Genomic DNA, 20173 nt, shown 5'->3' on the forward strand with positions numbered 1-20173 from the left:
TGCGTTGTATGATTTTTGTTTTATTACAGCTTACATACCTACATTTTGTCTCTTAAAGCACGCCAGTTGGCATGGCTTTACTGCATTACTTATCTATACATCTATACGTATGAATAAAATTGGTGTGTCTGTTTGTAATATTGAAATAACTGTTTTTTACTACATGAATTTTACAATATGAATATAAATTGTAAAAATGACATTTTTGTTTATCTGTCTGGCTGTCTGTTTGTTCCGGCTAATCTCTGAAATGGCTGGACCGATTTTGACGGGATTTTTTGGCAGGTAGCGGATGTAATAAGGAGTAACTTAGGCTACTATTATTTTGAGAAAAATATTTTATTTTAGAAAAAAAAGTTAAATTGCCCGCGGAGGAAGTGGCGAGAACAGCTAGTTATTATAATATAAATACCGTAGGTATTAATGATTATGTGTCCCAACCCAATGTGCCGCAAAGTACATTTGTGTCGAGGTTGGTCTATGATATTGATATTTTATTTATGCAGAGGGCAAATAAGTAAACACCATTTTATTCGCAGTTGTCTTTTTATTAATATACATGCATTTTCTTTTTTGTATACAATAATATATGTCAATAATACAAAGGAGTTTTATATCCAACATATGATAATAAAGGAGCAGCATTATTATCTATTGCTCTATAAAATGTGGCTCAATTAAGGAAGTGAATATTTCTTAACAGCGATATACTTTATTAGCTGTGTCAGCGGTTACACCGGCTTGAAGATTTTAGCCTATATATTACACTGATATATAAGCTATATCACTGTAAAGTTTCAACAAAATCAGTTCAGTAATTTCTGCGTGAAAGAGTAACAAACAAACAGCCATCTATACTGACAAGATTTCGTGTTAATATATAATAATAATAATAAGATTTACATAATTTTTCCTTTTCCACATAAAAATATCATGTCATACTATATATATTTTACTAGCTGCACCCGCGACTTCGTCCGCGTAAAATACTGACCTTGACCAAATAATGAAAAAAATATTTGATGACCTAAACCCAATAAAAGCCAAATCGACACGTCAATAGCTGCCTTTATACGACACGTCAATAGCTACCTCTAAATGACATATCAATGGCTACCTTTATCTGGCACGTCAATAGCTGTCTTTATACGACACGTCAATAGCTTTCTTTATACGACCCGTCAATAGTTGTCTTTATGCGACACGTCAATGGCTACCTTTATCTGACACTTCAATAGCTGTCTTTATACAACACGACAATAGCCGTCTTTAAATGACATGGCAACGGCTACCTTTAAACACTTCAATAGTTGTCTGTATACGACACGTCAATGGCTACCTTTAAATGATATGTCAATGGCTACCTCATCTGACACGTCGATAGAAATAGAATGTCCTCATTTCAACGCCATTACAACCCTTTTTTCGCATTCAAAAGTGTCCTATGTGCTTTCTCAGGATCTAGACTAATTGTGTACCAAATTTCACTTAAAACTGTTGAGTAGTTTTGGCTTATAAGTGAGACAGATAGACAGACAGAGTTACTTTCACAGTTATAATATTAGTAAGGTATTTAATAACCTAACTCAAAACGGCAATGAAAAAAGTTTCATGCTTTTAAATTCAAAAATAAGGAATTTACATAAAAACTTTCATCCCCTATTTTATTTTACCCCCTTAAGTATAACATTTTTTCAAACTTTGATGGCCTATTTATTTATATTTAATCAACAGCCTCAAAAATAAATTTCAAGCTTCTAGCTTCAAAAATGACGAATGTACATAAAAACTTTCATCCCCTTTTTTATTTTACCCCCTTAAGTATAACATTTTTTCAAACTTTGATGGCCTATTTATTTATATTTAATCAACAGCCTCAAAAATAAGTTTCAAGCTTCTAGCTTCAAAAATGACGAATGTACATAAAAACTTTCATCCCCTTTTTTATTTTAGGGGTAAAATAAAAAAGGGGATGAAAGTTTTTACGAAAAGGCGCAAACAATATTTAATCATCTATACAGATAATAAAACTTAGAGGTCGAATGTCTGTAAATAGTAAATAAAACGCCAAAAACGCCTGAGTCAGGGAGATGTTAGAAGTGAAATAGAACACATGTAGATTTTTTCAAATACTTTGTTTCTCTTTCTGTTTGTACAGGTTGATATCCAAAACTGATGGACCCATAGAAATGAAATTTTTATTTTGTTCATACGCGCTAACCAAAGACTTCAGTGGCAGCAGTTTAAAATATTATGTAAGTAGCAAACATACCCGCGATATTGCTGCAATTAATTTTTCCGTACAAAACTGTTACACCCTATAGCACTCTGTATTTCTATGTTATTTTTTGGGTCGACTGTCGAGTATCACCTTTTTACGGATATTAAGTATCGTAGTTAGTACTTAGATATGGACATGTAATAGATAGACATAGAAATACAGAGTGCTATAGGCACTCTCTATTTCTATATTATTTTTGTGTATTTTTTGTGTCGACTGTCGAGTCACCTTCTTACGGATATTAAGCATCGTAGTTAATACTTAGATAACTTGTTTCTTAGGTTAGGTACCTTACAGGTCAGAGCCAGGGTGGGGTTAGTGCCCCACATTTCCCCACCGTGGCTACGCCCATTTAAAAAGAGTTTGTGTTGGAACTTACGATAGTTCTTATAATAAACTAACAAGTACGTAAGTTCCTTTAGTAAGAGTTATTAGTTTAGTAATGTGAAAGCAAATATTGCTAGCATAGTTTGTGCTAATCATATTCAACAGGCGTTTTAGTTTTTATCATTTGATACTTTCAAATTTTCATACACTTACATATGTTATAGCTGATCCTCTTAAAGACATTCGTTATCATGTTAAGCCACTAATACCATATTTGAGTTGCCATTCTGGAGGATTAATATGTCCTGCCCAATACCCTAAACTCACCGCTCTATCTTATTAAAATAAATAAATTATTCTTAAACCAAAACACATCCAAAAGGAGAACTTTTGGATGAATTGTAGTAAAATTACAGGAATTACATTTTATTAAATACATTTCCTGTATAAATAAATATAATATAATAGGTATATTATCAGCACTGGTTGAACAACTTTGAGACTAAAATATGTATGTCATAATGTATAATTCTCATTATAGCGATTATTACTCGTTTAGAACCTAGACCGTGTGTGTCCAGACTGGAATAATGGAAGTAGCAAGTTAGGAAGGTTATTGTTAACCTTGACTCGTGCCACTCAATATGTATATGTCTATGTATTATGGAGATATATTATTAACTTACTAACCAATAGTGTATTTGTAGACTTTGTACAAAAGTCCTCCAGGAATGGGAACGCATGAGGAATACTGCGTGCGCAAAGTAAAGTGATATTTGTAGTGCTGTTCATGTCTATAAGAAGAGGTTGCCACTTTCGATAAACTGAGGCATTCTAATTACTTAAAAACTAGAATAAAAATACTAATCCCCAAATGATGCTACGTACAGCTTCACTGGCGTAGGACCGCAAGACGGAATCCTCCGGGCATAAACCTTTGCTATACTGAAGACAACCATTTTAAATGAATGTTTAGTAGGTAGATAAGGGTTTATAGAGTGATAACATTTTCATTGGAGTAGGTGCAGAATGTAAACTAATTATGTATTACAAGAGTCTTTACTATAATATAAAAATAATAATGTTTACGCAAACACATTTAAAATACTTATCGGGTATTGTTTTCGCTACAAAACACCCAATCTTAGATTATAGTAAACTATGAAGAACATGTTACACATGCTCAGAAGTTAGTGTGAATCGAGTCGGAAGCTTCTTTAATAGAGCCTTCTATGAGACTTTTTTTAGGAAGATTAACTATATAATTTTACATAATACTAATCATATTGAATTATTCTATGTCAATTAATATTTTTATTAATAATATCATAGACAGGATAATGTTACATAATAGTATTAAGATAATTATGGGTGCTGTATATCCCGCACTTCCCAATCAGGTAAACATGTGAAAATAACAGTTAAATAAATTAACAACATAATATTATAAAATATTGTCGTATCTCATGTTCTTGTTTTAAGAGTTCCCACTTTGACAGGGAAAATAACCTTACTAACGTAAGGTTATCTTCCTTATAATATAACTGTTAGTGTAAACCAAACTGTTAACATAAAATAAACAATTAGTACAATAGTAATTTAAGCTGAGACGACGATGGAACGGTCATGTAATACCGTTCCACAGTATTTGTTAGCCTCCATTTTGTTGTACGTCATGTAGATCATCACGAGCAACAGGGTGTAGGACACTGGAAATCATAATTCAATTTAAAAATATTATAACAACTTATTAAAAACAACTATTTGTCCCAAAATGGTTTTATTTTGGAACAACTAGTTGTTTTTAAAATAGGGATAGGAGGGTGTAAATTAGAGTTGTATATATTTTTCAATGCCACATTGTAAACAACTAAAATAGAAGTATAGTAGACTATTCAAAAATGTTCATATTTATAAAGATTATTTTTATTTCTATTTCTAAAAAGAGTGCACTAAAGTATAATGCATTCTTAAATTCTTGTAAAGTAATTTATTAATGGTTACGTTATTGCAGTCGAACGAAAAAGGCCGCTATTCTCTATACTTATGGACTTTCAGGTGATACAAGAAACTTAGGTATATACCTATTATGCTTTACTTTATCCGTGCGAGGCTGGGACGATCCGCTAGTGTAAATATGAAAGTGATAATAAAATACTTACCTGAAACAGTTATTACAGCTGGTGCAAATATGATTAGTACGTAGCTCAACACATTCATAATGACACCAAATATGAAATAGGCCTTCACTTGCCCGGATTTTGTCTGAAAATTTATAATATCATTATTTTAAATCTATGTAGACTTTGTACAAAGTTGAATGTAAAAACCTGTTTTACTATGCTAATACTACTGTATACTGAACGCAAAGGTAACTAAGGTTAAATATTATATAGACTTGTCTCAATTAAGGCGGCGTTAGTAGTCCAGCGGTTTATCACACCGCTACCGATGATCGCGGGTTCGAACCGCTTGTCTCATTCTAATTTTTATTTTTAATAAGTGTTTCGAAATTAATTCAATGCTGTAAAAGTCTTCGTTTTGCCATTACAAAGTGACCTACCATATTCTACACCATACAATTACAAACAGACACTCCAATTTTATTTACATGTATAGATGTATCTATGCATGCACCTATAGAGTGTGCATTTAAAAAACGAAAAATCCATTTTAAGCATATTAGATTTAGGAAAAGACAACTATCTACGTTACTAACTAAATAAAATAACCTATAAATAATTTATCAATTTCAATGTATGTAAATTGAATTTATCATTATAACTTAAAGGTAAAAGAAGGAAAGTAGTAAAAGTGTAACAAAATATTTTGAATTAAGATGAGAAGCACGGATCGGTGGAAATATAAAATATACCTATCAATCAAAAGTATGATATACATACAAACAGACACTCCAATTTTATTTATATGTAAAGATGTATAAATAACGCTTACCTTCATTAATCCGTTGAGCAACAATACAGAAAATGCAAAATATATCAAACTCAAAATAAGGCTTACACCTATAGTTATGTTTATGTAAATATAATTCTGATAAATGTTGTGCACAAAATTGTAAGCCGTGAGATGTAGAGCTTGATAATAATAAATTTCATACCATACCAGGGCTGCAATAATACCGATGACGAGTATAGAATTGATAATCTGTAAAAAATAAATATTGTTAGTCATCTATTCTACTTTATAGGTAAGGTAGTTTTACCTACTACAACCTGTGTACTCCTGACAGGAACTAATTCCGAACAATTGCCATTTCATTGGTCCGATTAGTATGAAATAATTTGCAATTATGATACACTAATAGCGTATAATAATAAATAGATATGTATTAATTAGATATTTTATGGTCAAAGAAAGGGGAGGGTATCGGTTGTAAAGTGGACTAATGAACGCGGTGCCCTCTGGAAAACATCATGATACATTCCTGGTGAATTTGCCACGATGAGTTAACTGACTTGACCTCATGCTCATCTTCTTTTCTTCCACAGGTTTTTCTTTATCGAGCAGGCTAATGCTCCATTCCATTTTCATTAATTAAAAAAACAAACACTGTAATATATTTATTAGTTTGGTCTAAAAAATCAATCATCGTCTTAAAAAAAATCGTAGAAATAAAAATAAATTGGATTGATAGTGACAATTAAATTAGACTCCAGTATATAATAATATATCCAGCGGGTACGGGATTCTTGGGTTTTGATACCAAGTCAAAATCCTCGTACAATTTTGTACTAGATTTTTATAAGTAGTCATTTATTTAAAATCTTCTATAGTTCTTCATTTGGTACGTTTTTTTAAATAAATTACGGTCCTCGCATAGAAATAACTGTGAAACAAGTATTTCATTTCTGTTGTTTCTTAAATTGCCGATGGTCACGGGTTCGATTTCTAGCACGGTACAAACATTTGTATTCATGAGTACGATTGTTTGTATAGCTCTGGATGTTTTGTATATATACTCGTAATGTAAGTATAATTTCGTAAGTATTTACGAAAAACAAAATATGTGTTGGTATCAGTTGTCTAATAACCATAACACAAGCTAGCTTAACTTCGGACTAGATAGCGCAGTGTGAATTGTCCTGTTTATTTATATCATTATTGTTACTTGTTACGAACAACTCGAGTACATTCGGATGACTAAGTAAGAAAGAAATTAAAAAATCATTTATTCATGTAGGACATTTTAGCCCCTTATGAACGTCAAAGTTTTATATTATTTTGTTGTTCAGTAAACAGATTTAATTGAGAAGAACTGGCAAGAAACTCAATTAAAGTCTTATTTTTTTTAAAACCAGTTTATTTACAATATTTACTCATATATTATTATTATTATTATATCTAACATTAAATGATAATCCCGTGCATGAACGACTATTGCCATGCATGCTCGTCATTCAAGTAATCGTTTAGTGAGTAATAGGCTTTGCTCAGTAATATGATGTTTAGATGTTTGTATTTACTTAGAACAACATATATTTAAAAGTATAACACGCAAGTTTCTTGTTCACTCTTCTTGTGACGAGTCCGCGTTCCGAATATGACTATTCAAAAGTGCTTATATTAAGTTTATTTGAATAATGATATGTCTATACCGTCCGACCTTCAGTCAAAATATGACATTATTTGTGGTTGAAGAGTTTCTAAATTTAATTTGGTTCCATACCTACTTTTATAAATTTAAATAAAGATTTATAGTTAGTGGTAACAGTTTAATGAATTCATAGATGAAGTTCAATCTACGTCAAAAGACACATTATATATTTTATTAATACTAAAGAGTTTATAATACCTACTTTATGTAATGCTATCACAGCGAATCGGTTCCTTTATCCATACACTATTCTAAAATCACAAAAATATTTAACAACTGATTGGTGCGAAATTGAGAAAATACAATTAATACCTATTTTAAAACAAAGACAGATTCCAATTTCAAATGTAATATTTTGTTACTGTAATAGTATTTATGGATAGACTATGTATACTTACGTGTTTTTTTTTTAATTTCTTTGTACAATGTTAAAAGTTTTAAGAGTGGCAATACTTAGAACGTGTTTATACTTAGTCGTCTGCGTACATACCTCTGTCCGAACTGTTTCAGTCTACAAACAGCTTGCTTTGTAAGCAGTGTTTAGGTTTGGAAGGTGAGTGAAGTTACAGAGTATGGAGTTTATGAGGCACCGCTGGCGGCTTTTTCACACATATACGCACACACACACGTAATCGCGTTTACGCTTACACTCTACACACTTGGTTTCGGCTTGTAAGTGCGCTACAAAGCGTAAATAATTTTTTTTTAAATTATACTAACCATATTGATAACAGCGAATATCATAGATCCAGTCTCTACCTTCATAAAGTAGCAACATTTTCCGGCGTAACACATTGTGGATCTGGGAACGAGAATGAACATTAGTAAGTACCTATAGGTGCTGTAACGATCCGGTCGACTCCCGTACAGGGTGTCTAATAAATAAAACACCGCCATCAAGTGATCTTGCATAATAATCGAAATGAACTTTAAAGTTATCAAGTATAAGGTCTATATTAAGGTAGCGGTTTAGCACACCCCCTTACTTCCGATGGTCGCGGGTTCGATTCCTCGCACGGTTTTTCTCTTTTCAGCACTCTAACCATTTCGCTCCAAACTCCTGCTACGTCAGTCCAATCCATCCATCAATCAAGTTGTCACTGTCACAAAGATTATTTAGGCTCTGGCCTCTGCCATATATTCAGATTTTGATACTTTGTTTCACATACATTGAATTTTTACCATTTTTATTTTTCATTTATATACTTATACTGATACTGAACTTTGGCTTATTAGGGGTCAGGGGTGTCCACTAATATCTAATAGTAATTATTGTAGTGCTAATAGTAAGTAAGTAATACTAGTAATAATTATTGGCGAAAGTCTTATGAACATGTCATAAAAGTGGAAAAGTATTTCATAGAACAGGACAGATTGGTTGAAACCGCAGAAGGAACGGTTTACATATAAATACAGCCGTGTCATCGTCATCCTCATTAGATGAAGACCTGATGAAGACTTTAGAGATCCTGGAACCATTTTCAAGTTCTTCGTAGTTGTTTGCTTGCTTAATGTAAGGAGAAAACACAAAACGAAAAACTTCTTCATTTGGTGTGTAAATAAAAAGTATTGAATGGATAGATTTTAATTCACTATAATGCAGACATAATTTCACTCTTTTCTAAAAAAATATCACTAATAGATTGGTAGGTATCACTAACAGGTAAATAGGTTTTTTTTTAGGTTTTGTATTTTATGTTGGGCTAAAAAGGACTTGTATCCAGAGCCGTAAAATATTAAATAAAAAAAAAATAGGTAGGCCCTAATCATGTCATCCGCTCATACTAAAATACGACTAATTAACCACCACCACTCTTGAATAAACTGCATTATTTTATACATTAAGTGTAAAATATTTTTTTGGAAAATATTCAAGTATCAAAACGGTTTAATCCAATCTCCCCAGTATTGCGAACATCAATTTCTTTTTACCATTTTTGTCATGAAATTCTGGTACATCTATAATGACTGTATTTTTATGCATTATTAAAAAAAAATATTAGCATTCTGCACTCCGTTCTTTTTCTATATATTCTTATTAATATTATACTAATTCTGCCTGTCTGTTTGTCTGTGTCGCTTTCACGTCAAAACTACAGAACTGATTTAAATATAATTTGGTAAACATATAATCTAGACCCCCAGAATATAGCCTATATCCTAGGCTACTTTTTAATGCAAAATAAGGGCTGTAAGTGTTTGGAAGCGGAGATAACAGGCTGTATGCAAATGTCGTCATTTTTAAAGCGAGATCACACTTAATTTATAGGCTGTTTAAATATAAATTAATATGACATTCAAAGTTTGTTATGTTACCTTTAAGAGTGTAAAATTAAATAGAGGACGTAAATTTGTTAACATTGTTCAAGCATTATTATTGCTTGAACGATGAAATTCTTTTCTTTGGCATTTTTGGATTAGATCATTGAACATTTTTTTTTATTCGGTCAATGTATAACACGCGGACTCAAAAATATTGAATGTTTCGGTTTGTGATACAACACCACATAATGCTACCTGTATTATATGGTGCTGTGACAAGAAAAAAAAACTATGATATTGTCTGATCGACCGTCGGCTTTAATAAAAGTTATAAGTTGGCGAATTCAGGCAATATTTTAGTTTTCTTAATACTTAGTACCAGTCTTATGTCGTGAAGATGGAAATATGTATTTGAGAGTAACTAAACAATTTTGTTATATCAGTAAGTGACGCGTTAATTGGCTATTTCGCCCTGTATTATTTTATTAACAAATTCGGTGCAAATTAAAAACAAATAGACTTACCGCAAAGTTCCAATCCAGTAATAATCCCGAACAGTCTTCAAACTTAAACAACTTCGAGAGCAGCGTAACGCAGCGTGCGGAAATGTGATATTCAATATATGTAATTCATATTTCATACCTACTTGGAAATAAGTGTTGCCAACGAAGATTGTGGAAGTCCACTAGGTGCAACCGTGCAAAGAGCAGCAATCCATCAATTCTTAAAATATGAAAACATTAAATTACACAAACATTAAATATGCCAAAAAATTACGTAGTCCTGTAATTTTGCTAGGTATGAACATATCTAGACTAAACTCTACAATAATAACTTTAAAAAAAAAAAGTTTTTTAAAAAAACGATAATATTTAGTCTTATTTAGTCCAGAAATAAAATGTGCCCACTAAAAGGGAAGGGGTGTCAAATCAACTTAAATGGCAACATTACATCACAAGCGGTATAGGAGATTGATTAGCGGGCTTTTAGAAGAAATAGACGCGAATTGAAAAGATCCCAAAAAAATATTTATATTTATTGTTAATTTCACTGTATTATTAGACAATTAATAGTCACAATTTACTGTTTTATCATTTATTGTTTTATTATACGTTTCTTAACGGTTACACATTCTTCTAACAAACTTATCCAAACTCCTTTATGACAGCTTGTGTCATTTGTCTTTTGACACTGACTTATTTATACAACATAGATTATATATCATTATTACTACTACATCTTCCCCTTTAAAGAAATTAAATAACAAAACTAAAATTCACAATCATAGTCCTTAAGATAACTAGGAGCATTAATTTTCCTTTTAAACCTAACTACATTTTGATTTTGTTCATTATGTTCTGTATTACCATTTATAAGACTCTCACTATTGTCACCTTCCACATTTACCTCATCTTCATTAATACAAATATTTGATTCAGGGATACACACAGCCATTCTATCCTTACAAGTTGGAGACAATTCTTTTATTATCTCTTCACCTCCTCCTGTAGTGATAGATTTACATGGTTTTACCTGAGATGTATTTCTTCTTAATACACTTCCATTTTCATCAACAATAATAATAGATCTAGGAGAATTGTGAAAATCCTTCACTTTTCCTTTTAACCATACAGTATTTTTCAAATAAACTATATCCTGACCTATGTAAAATTTATCATTACTTGTTAAAGCACATTTATCATAATTACATTTATTAGCATTGTCCCTTTTAGCTTGATAGTCATTAAAATCGTTTACAACTTTAGGAAGTAACAGTTTGTCATGAATAGGTATCTTAGACCTAATTAATCTACTGAATAACAATTGTGATGGTGAATATGGTGAACCCAAAACAGGAGTATTTCTATATTCTAACAATAAATAATGTATGTCTAATTTATTTTCAGAACACTTCTTTAACATATTTTTAGCAATGCCCACAAACCTTTCTATAAAACCATTAGATTTTGGATATAATGGACTGGATGTTATTATTACAAATTGCCATAATTTTGCAAAATTTTGAAATTCCCAGGAATTAAATGGCATATTATCAGCTCGTATTACTTTAGGAATGCCATGTATTGAAAAAATACTTTTTAATATTTTTATTACTGTGGAAGCAGACAATGATGATACTTTAACCAATTCAAACCATTTTGAATAGTAATCAGCTACAATAAGATAATTTTCTCCAGAATAATTAAAAAAATCACAACCTATTTTCTCAAAAGGTAAATTAGCTCTTATATCCAAAATCATGGGTTCCTTTGCCTTCCTAGCACTATACTTCTCACACAATGCACATTTTGACACTACATTCATGATATCCTGTTTAATGCCTGGCCAATAAAACAAAGAAGCAGCTCTAGATTGTGTTTGTGTTATACCAAAGTGTGAACTGTGCACTTCATTGATAATTTTATTCCTTAATATTGCTGGAACTATTATCTTATGATCTACATATACTACCGAGTTTTCATAATAAATGTTATTTTTAAATTTATAAAATGACTTTACATGATCTGGCACTTTACTTATCTTATTTGGCCAACCATCTCTACACAATATTATTAGACTTTGTAATATTATGTCATTCTTAGTTTCCGAAATTATCTCCTTCATATATGCATTAGAAACATTTACTGTATGAACTACTTTATCAATAGACAATTCAAAGTTTTCAATACTGGCTGTACTCGACGCCCTACTTAATGCATCAGCAATCAACATTTGAGATCCCCTAATAAACTGCAATTCTAAATCATATATAGCCAATTTAATTCTAATTTTCCTCAATCTCTGTGAATTTATCTCATGCAATTCTTTGTTCATTAAAGCTATGAGTGGCTGATGGTCAGTCTGTACAGTGATGTGTCTACCATAAATATAATAATGAAATTTACGACAAGCAAATAACACAGCTAAGAATTCTTTGTCTATTTGCCCATATTCACATTCAATTCTACTAAGACTTTTTGATGCAAATGCTATAGGATGCTTATTTTGTAACAGTACACATCCCATGGCATTCTTGGAGCTGTCTGTCTGTATTACAATTGGTAATGAGGGATCAAAATTTTGAAGTACTGGTGGGGACATTATGAGCTGTTTTACTTTCTCAACACATTTTGTGTGATTTTCATTCCACTGAAAAACTATATTCTTTTTTAGCAGTTCACGAAGAGGAGTTATTATTTCAGACAAGTTGGGAATAAAATCTCTCAAATAATTAACAAATCCTAGAAATCTCTGTAAGCTCTGTTTATCATTAGGCATATCATAATTAATTATTGCTTTTATTTTGTTACTATCTGGCCTCAGGCATCCATCTACAATTTCATGACCAAAATAGTGCACTATGTTTGGTAAATATTGAAACTTATTTATATTAAATTTAATATTCAATTCCCTAGCTCGCAATAGTACTTTTTTTTATGCTACATCATGTTCCTCTTTAGTGTTACCAAATACTAAGAAATCATCAATATATATGAAAAGATTATCTATATCATTAAAGCATTTTTCACAATTTTCTTGGAATATTTCAGCAGATACATCTAACCCAAATGGTAAGACATTAAAAGAATAAGTGCCAAACACTGTAGAAAATGTACACAACTTTGTACTCTCCTCTGACAACCCTATCTGCCAAAATGATTCTTTTAAATCTAGAACAGAAAAATATTTAGCTTTACCTATTTTCGTTTTCAAATCATTAATTGTAGGAATCTGATAATATTTTTTTAGTATACATTTATTTAAGGACTTAGGATCTAAACATATACGTATAGAATCTTCATCTTTTTCTACTATTACAATCCTATTTATCCACTCTGTGGGTTCCTCTTGTTTCTTAATTATTCCCTGGTTACATAAGCGATCTAACTCTACTTTTAGCTTCTCTTTTAATTTTATAGGTACTCTATGTGGAGGTTTAGATACAGCTTCAGATCCTGGTTTCAATTTAATTCCATACCTTTTAGGAAATCTCCCGGACCCTGTAAATACATCCATATAATCATTGATAATGTTACTTCTGTTTGTGTTTCCTTTAATATCCTTAACTCCATTTACATCCCTTCTTAGCACTAGACCAATCAATTCACATCTATATCTTCCTAATGTCGGTTGAAGACCTGATTCTGTGACTATAAATTCAATTAAATAAGTTTTAGAATTTAATTTGACTTCTAACAATACAAGCCCATGCACTTTAATACCAGATTTATTATAAGCATGTAACGTAATTCTACATTTATTTAACAAAATCTTTTTGCTCTTCAAAAGGTTTTCATATATATTGTATGGAATTAAATCTACCTCTGAACCTGTATCCAGTTTGAACTTAATATATATGTTATTTTCTACTAATAATTTTTGCACCCATTTATCATTATTGCTATTGTATACTGACCCACAGTAGCACTCTCCTTCAGAGCCTTGTGGCTCCTGTTTTTCTACAGCTTTTACATTCTGCTTCAATCTCGTACGACAAACAGATCCAAAATGGTTAAGTTTCTTGCATCTGGAACATTCCTTTCCTCTTGCTGGACACTTTTCCATTTTTGCCACATGTATTTGACCACACCATTTACAGTTGATTGTCCTTTCACTGTGATGTTTTTGCAATACCTGATCCACATGGTTATCTTTTTTCTGGATCTCCTCCACTTGCCTCTTATCCATCTCTGATATTCTCAATCTTTTTATGACTTCTTCTAATTCCATGTCTCCTTCTACCAACAATTTCCTTTGACATTTTAAATCTGACGTGCCCAAAACTAATCTATCGCGTATTGCTTCTTCTTCAGATTGAAATCCACAGTCTTTCACTAATTTATTTATATCCGTCAGGAAATTATCAAATGGCTCACCTTCAGACTGACACCTTTGATAAAATAAGAATCTACAATACAACTTATTCTTCTTAGGCTCACAATATGCTTCGAATTCTTGTAATATTCTAACATAAGTTTTCTCTTCATTTTTCAAGTTGAAATTGTTATAAATTTTTATACCTTCTTCTCCCACTAAATTCAACAATATAGCTACCTTTCTTGCGTCTGGTATTTTTTCCAAGTCCGCAGCTAGTAAATATATTTCAAGCCCTTGCTTGAAAGCCCTCCATTTCTCGGCCAAATTTCCCGAGAGTACAAGTTTTTCCGGAAAATAACACTGCATCTTTTTATATGGTTTCGTTTCGTCTCGACTGCGCCATGTATTATTAGACAATTAATAGTCACAATTTACTGTTTTATCATTTATTGTTTTATTATACGTTTCTTAACGGTTACACATTCTTCTAACAAACTTATCCAAACTCCTTTATGACAGCTTGTGTCATTTGTCTTTTGACACTGACTTAATTATACAACATAGATTATATATCATTATTACTACTACATTCACTGCAAATACTTTATTTTTCCTTATATAGATAATAATTACGTCGTATATAGTTATTAAATACCTATCTTAGTATCATGCCTGAGGGGGACGGCGACGCCCCGTCTCCGGGCCGAAAAACTGCGAAGAGACAAGAAGAGCAGTTAAACCGTTTGGTTTAGTTAGATTGACTTTTTTGTATGGAAGTCTTCCAGACTATGTGTATTTAGATATATTTAAATATAGATAATATGAATACATGGCTCCTCTTCTGCAATGCTATAAATCTTTCAAATTTAACCATGATGCAAAGTTCTGTAAATCTCCTCAAAAGTATTTAATATGTGCAGGTGATCATCAGTATTCTGAATGAAAAGCAGAAATTATTAAACAATGTATTAACTGTGGAGGTCAGCACCTGCTATCTCTCGAGATTGTCCTGTTAAAAAGTATAAAATGGAGGAAAAAAACAATAATTTTAAATATTCTCAAGCTGTGAATTTTAAAAATGTTGACCCAAACAATATTACAAAAAACTATGACACTAACTTTCCCACATTACGTTCTAGTTCTAGAAACAATAATAATACTCAAGTCAAAATAAATAATAAATCATCTACGGAAAAATTCCCATTACCAAGTACACAAGTTGAAAATAAAGAACTTATTGAAATAATTCTTAAAAGTGATCACATACTAAACGGTCTTATTGGAGCATTAGTCTCCTTAGGAAATGATAGCAGGGTACTGACGTCCTCAGTTATTAAGGGCATAATAAAAAGTCTTAAAAGTGATTAAGCCATTAAGTCAAGAAACTCTCAATTCAATATACAAAGTATGTATAATAAAAAACCTTTATTTATTAATTATATTCATGAGAATTATATTGATATTTGCTTGTTAAATTAAACATGGTTGAGAGAGAATTGCTACTTTAACATGCCTGGTTATAACTATGTAAGTCAAAATGATATAGGTGGATATGGAGGTGTAGATATATTAATAAAAAACGATTTTAAATATATAATTGTACCCCACCATTTTATGACTTCATGCAATCTGTAGCTATAATATTAAAAACACAATTGGCTAACTTGGAAACAAGGCTAATACGTCGATCTAACTCTTTTGAGTGATAAGTATACAGATTTTATTGGAATTGTGAAAGCGGTGAAAAATGTATGCGGTGTTTATGTGTCGAAGTACGACAATTAAATGTCTCAACAAATTGTTTATACACGTTCCTAAATGCCCAAAACGTCGAAAACAATTGTTACAATTGGCACGACGAGACCCACAGTTTACATCTGATATGTCTGCGAAATTCTTATATGAGGATCACTTTGGTGTAAGTATTTAGAAGAAATCAATATGTTAGTTTTCCAAAAATAAATGAAACCTAACCTAACTTTTTAAACCATAGAATAAACAAGCCTAATTTCTACCTAATGACACTTAGGTTTTCTTTATAACTACCTAATGATATGGAAAATTTCATCCAATACAGTATAATTGGTTCTATTGGTAAAGTAAACATTGTGAACAACCTGATTTTTGTTCAGAGTTTATTATTTAAATAATAAACTCGGCAGTTTAAAAATAAACTAAATCATATCAATTTTGCCATAATCAAACTCGGACTCACCTGTATAGACTGAAAATGGTTCTCAACCCAAAATGTCCTGAAGAATTCCAAAATTGCAATGAAGATGAAGATTTGAATCATATTATATTCAAATGTAGAAAATACGGACTAGACAGATTATTACTCATTCACGAGATTCAAGAGCATAGTAATGACGTACCGAAGTCTCTAGAAGAGATCTTATCAAAGCCTATACTATTCAAGACTTTATATAAATTTATTTCCAACACTGTAAAGAAATTGTCATTGTTTTTAAGTTATTGTACTTTATGTTGGGCTAAAAAGGACTTGTATCCAGAGACGTAAATTATTAATAAATAAAAAAAAGCAATATAGAATTGTATATTCCATGAGTAAGAGTATTATTCCATAAGTATGAGTAAATAATATATCTACCCATTGCAGTTTAATGCAATGTCACCAGTTTATCTTAGAAGTAAGTACAGTTATCTTGTATGTGGTACAGTCGACTCCATTGTTATAATCACCAGTACCTTTAAAAATATTTAAATAATATTACAATTAACAATTGTTGTGGACTTCATAGTATATTGCTGGCCACTTAAAAGCTACTTTCTTTACCTTTAAAAAGTATTGTATAAATTTGACTTGTTAATTTTGTGACATAAGAAAAATATACGATTTTATTTTACTCTTTTTTGCATCGACTTATTTTACATAGTCATAGAGTAGATGCAATAGCTTTCTGCATATAAAGAACCGACATACAAACATAATACATATAATATTATCCACCACAACAATAATACAATTACAATTTTTAAACACGAATCTAATATTATTAATATAAGTTTGTTCATTAGACACAAAAAGTCTGATTGTGTAAATATATAAGGTATAAGGCAACATTATGGGATGTTGACGTTATTATATAATACCTACATTCTCCGCATGTGTGGAATCAACATATTTGGAACGTGCTTTTGTTGCAAACTTATTTATAGTCGCCAAAAATGATAACAGTAGCCTTGATGCTTGCGTTGTATGATTTTTGTTTTATTACAGCTTACATACCTACATTTTGTGTATTAAAGCACGCCAGTTGGCAAGTTAAGTCGTTGCTTTACTGCATTATTTATTGTTATGAAATATAACATGTACAATATAGTCATACTGAAAACAAAATGACTGTAAATTTTGAGAAAACAAAATATATGCAATTTCGTAACACTAAAGCCATCCCTGTAAAATTAGATATTAATTTCAATGATAAACAGATAGAAGAAGCGTCATCTATTAAATTCCTTGGAGTATGGTTGGATCAGAATTTTAATTCGGATATACATATTAATAAAGTATGTAATAAATTAAATCGATTCGTTTTCGCCTTACGACGTCTTAAAGAAGTAAGAAGTACTATGCGAAGGTAAAATGAAGTTGTCAAATGGACTCTTTTTACAAAATAGGAAGTTGGGTTGAATAGTTTCAGGTTCTATTTACCTTAGTAGCACATGCAATAATAATTTACCTATCCAATGTAATTTTATACAGTCAATTAACAGGCAGTTAGAGGAGTTGAACGAGCATGCGAGCACCAATTCGTTGGTACCACTACGCGCAACATTGATGAAGGTTTTTTGTACCCTTGTCGTTGAAACAGTCGCCATCTGTCTGAGGTTTTTTCAGTTTAATCGCATGAGACGAGTTATATAGAGATATATATTACACGCAATACATTTAAGCGGCAGTCGGGTGTTGTCATTGTTGACTATTCGAGAGCATCAACTTTATCACTAGTTTACTTATCTCAAATATTTTCAAATACGTTTATGTTGTTTGGAAATAATCTTACTTTAAGTAATAAATATGTATAATGTATTAAAATTATTGTCTAATTTTTCTTTATAGCTATTTTGCCATAAACACTTGCTATACGCAGCCCCACAGGAGTTTCTGTTCAATTTACGAAATATATGAAAACTAGCCAAGTTAGCCCTTAGGCTACAGTATATTATCCTAAGTTATAAGAAAAAATGATATTTTATATTGTTATAAATACATTTCAGGACAGACCATTGAACTTGGCACCTATTTAGATCTCACCTCTTTTGTCGTAGAAGTCAACAATCAAGGCATATATCATAATATTAAACTCGGCTATCATTTCACATTTATGTTTTTGATGGGATATCATTACTTTTTGTACATAAATTATACGAGGTACTTATTTATAACTAAATTAATACCAAATTATTTTTGATAAATTACTGTATTTTCGTATATTTACGGGGTATAATTGTCTTTTTTTTGTGTTATTTTCTATATTTTCTTGTAACTTTTAAATGTTCAAGTTCAATGCCAATTCAGTATCAGGAATTTTTGGGCAAATCGGGGCGGTATAACGTCCACAGATGGTTGTACTCTACAATAGAGCTCTCGTGACTTGGATCTAAATTGTTAAGACGTACTCCATCTAAGGTTTTAACTCTGGAGATTCCAACGTAAGCCTGCCCTTTATTAAATATAGAGGAGCCTATGTTGAGAAGAGGACTGCCAAAACTAAGGCCTTGTGATTTGTGGATAGTAATAGCATATGTTAAGCAAATACGGAATTGTTCCCCGTCAACATATACATTATTTAATATCTGAAACTTGGTATTGACACGTTATAGTTCGTAAAGACGATTATGTAACAAATTGACTGTTATCTATTGAATTCTCAAGAAAACAATTTGTTACCAATGAGTTCTCATTCTCGAGATAACTATACATTCCTACTTATAACTATACTAAAATTGTTATTAATTTTTGGTTTAAACTATTGTCTATACCATACGTATTTACTAAAATAATGTAATAATAATATAACCACAAATATATAAGTATAATTTAAGAAAACTATGAATTTCGTAGCATAAATCGCAACCTTATAGGTTAGATCAACGTTTTATCGCACCGCTCCCACACGGCGCCGCGGCGCCCTATACCGAAATGCCTATTATTTAATAATTATTTATAAAAATAATGATCTTACACTATCGATGTGCGCTAAATATTGAAACAATAAGTAATACCAACTCTCAGTTAATAACATAATAAATACGAAATTCGACTATACTCCTAGTTATAAGTACGAGTATATTTTAGACAGAATCTAAATTATAGCAACTAGTGTTTACCGCTCAATGCAATATTTGAAGTTTGCTAGTTATCGACACTGATGTGAAGGGGTTAACGTAAATTGGCAATGATCGACGTTTTCATACAATATTAGTTTCCGTCCAGTACAAGATGAGCTATTTTGCCAGGGATCAATGTCAATTGGTGGCTATCGACGTTTTCATAGAATTTTAGTATTCGTCCAGTATAAGTTGAAATAGAATCAATTAAAGTGAAAAATTATAGTAAAATGATAACAATTTACCAGTTTCAGATTTTTTCCTTTATATTCACCTAATTACCTATCTGCATGCCAAATTTGAACTTCCTAGGTCATCTGGAAGTGGGTTATAATTTTGATCTATAGTTGATCAGTGATAAAAATGGCGATTTTTTGACATTAATATCTAATTAACCGTGTTTATGAAATTTGGAATACATATTTATCTCGCAAGTCTCAATATATGAACCAAATTTGACAGGTTTATGTGAAAGAGTTTTTGAGTTATGAGGGGGTCAAAAGTGGCTCCAAATG

At 31.2% G+C, this 20173-nt stretch overlaps 2 protein-coding genes across 2 annotated transcripts; both read right to left on the reverse strand.

The window, feature by feature from the left end:
- Positions 1–3671: 3671 nt before the first annotated feature.
- On the reverse strand, positions 3672–10090 carry LOC131855216 (uncharacterized). The gene is made up of 5 exons (XM_059206463.1): positions 10010–10090; positions 7944–8025; positions 5564–5773; positions 4771–4873; positions 3672–4317 (listed from the first exon to the last, which is right to left on the reverse strand). The coding sequence occupies exons 2-5, from the start codon at positions 8016–8018 to the stop codon at positions 4208–4210; spliced, it is 498 nt and encodes a 165-aa protein (XP_059062446.1). The 5' UTR covers positions 8019–8025; positions 10010–10090; the 3' UTR covers positions 3672–4207.
- A 2830-nt stretch (positions 10091–12920) lies between these two features.
- LOC131854483 (uncharacterized) lies at positions 12921–14669 on the reverse strand. Its single transcript, XM_059205616.1, has one exon. The coding sequence runs from the start codon at positions 14667–14669 to the stop codon at positions 12921–12923; it is 1749 nt and encodes a 582-aa protein (XP_059061599.1).
- Positions 14670–20173: the final 5504 nt, after the last annotated feature.

Source organism: Achroia grisella, unplaced genomic scaffold, assembly GCF_030625045.1.
Source record: "Achroia grisella isolate CSIRO2021 unplaced genomic scaffold, CSIRO_AGI_Agris_v1 utg1062, whole genome shotgun sequence".
In the NCBI taxonomy this organism is placed as follows: Eukaryota; Metazoa; Arthropoda; class Insecta; order Lepidoptera; family Pyralidae; genus Achroia; species Achroia grisella.

Bases quoted from the DNA above. Each gene is read 5' to 3' on its own strand.
- LOC131855216 (XM_059206463.1), bottom strand. From the start codon at position 8,018: ATGTGTTACGCCGGAAAATGTTGCTACTTTATGAAGGTAGAGACTGGA. The intron at 5,774-7,943 runs GTTAGTATAATT...TATTTTTTACAG, and splicing joins TATTCGCTGTTATCAATATG to ATTATCAATTCTATACTCGT. The intron at 4,874-5,563 runs GTAAGCGTTATT...ATAAATTTTCAG, and splicing joins TGCTCAACGGATTAATGAAG to ACAAAATCCGGGCAAGTGAA.
- LOC131854483 (XM_059205616.1), bottom strand. From the start codon at position 14,669: ATGCAGTGTTATTTTCCGGAAAAACTTGTACTCTCGGGAAATTTGGCC.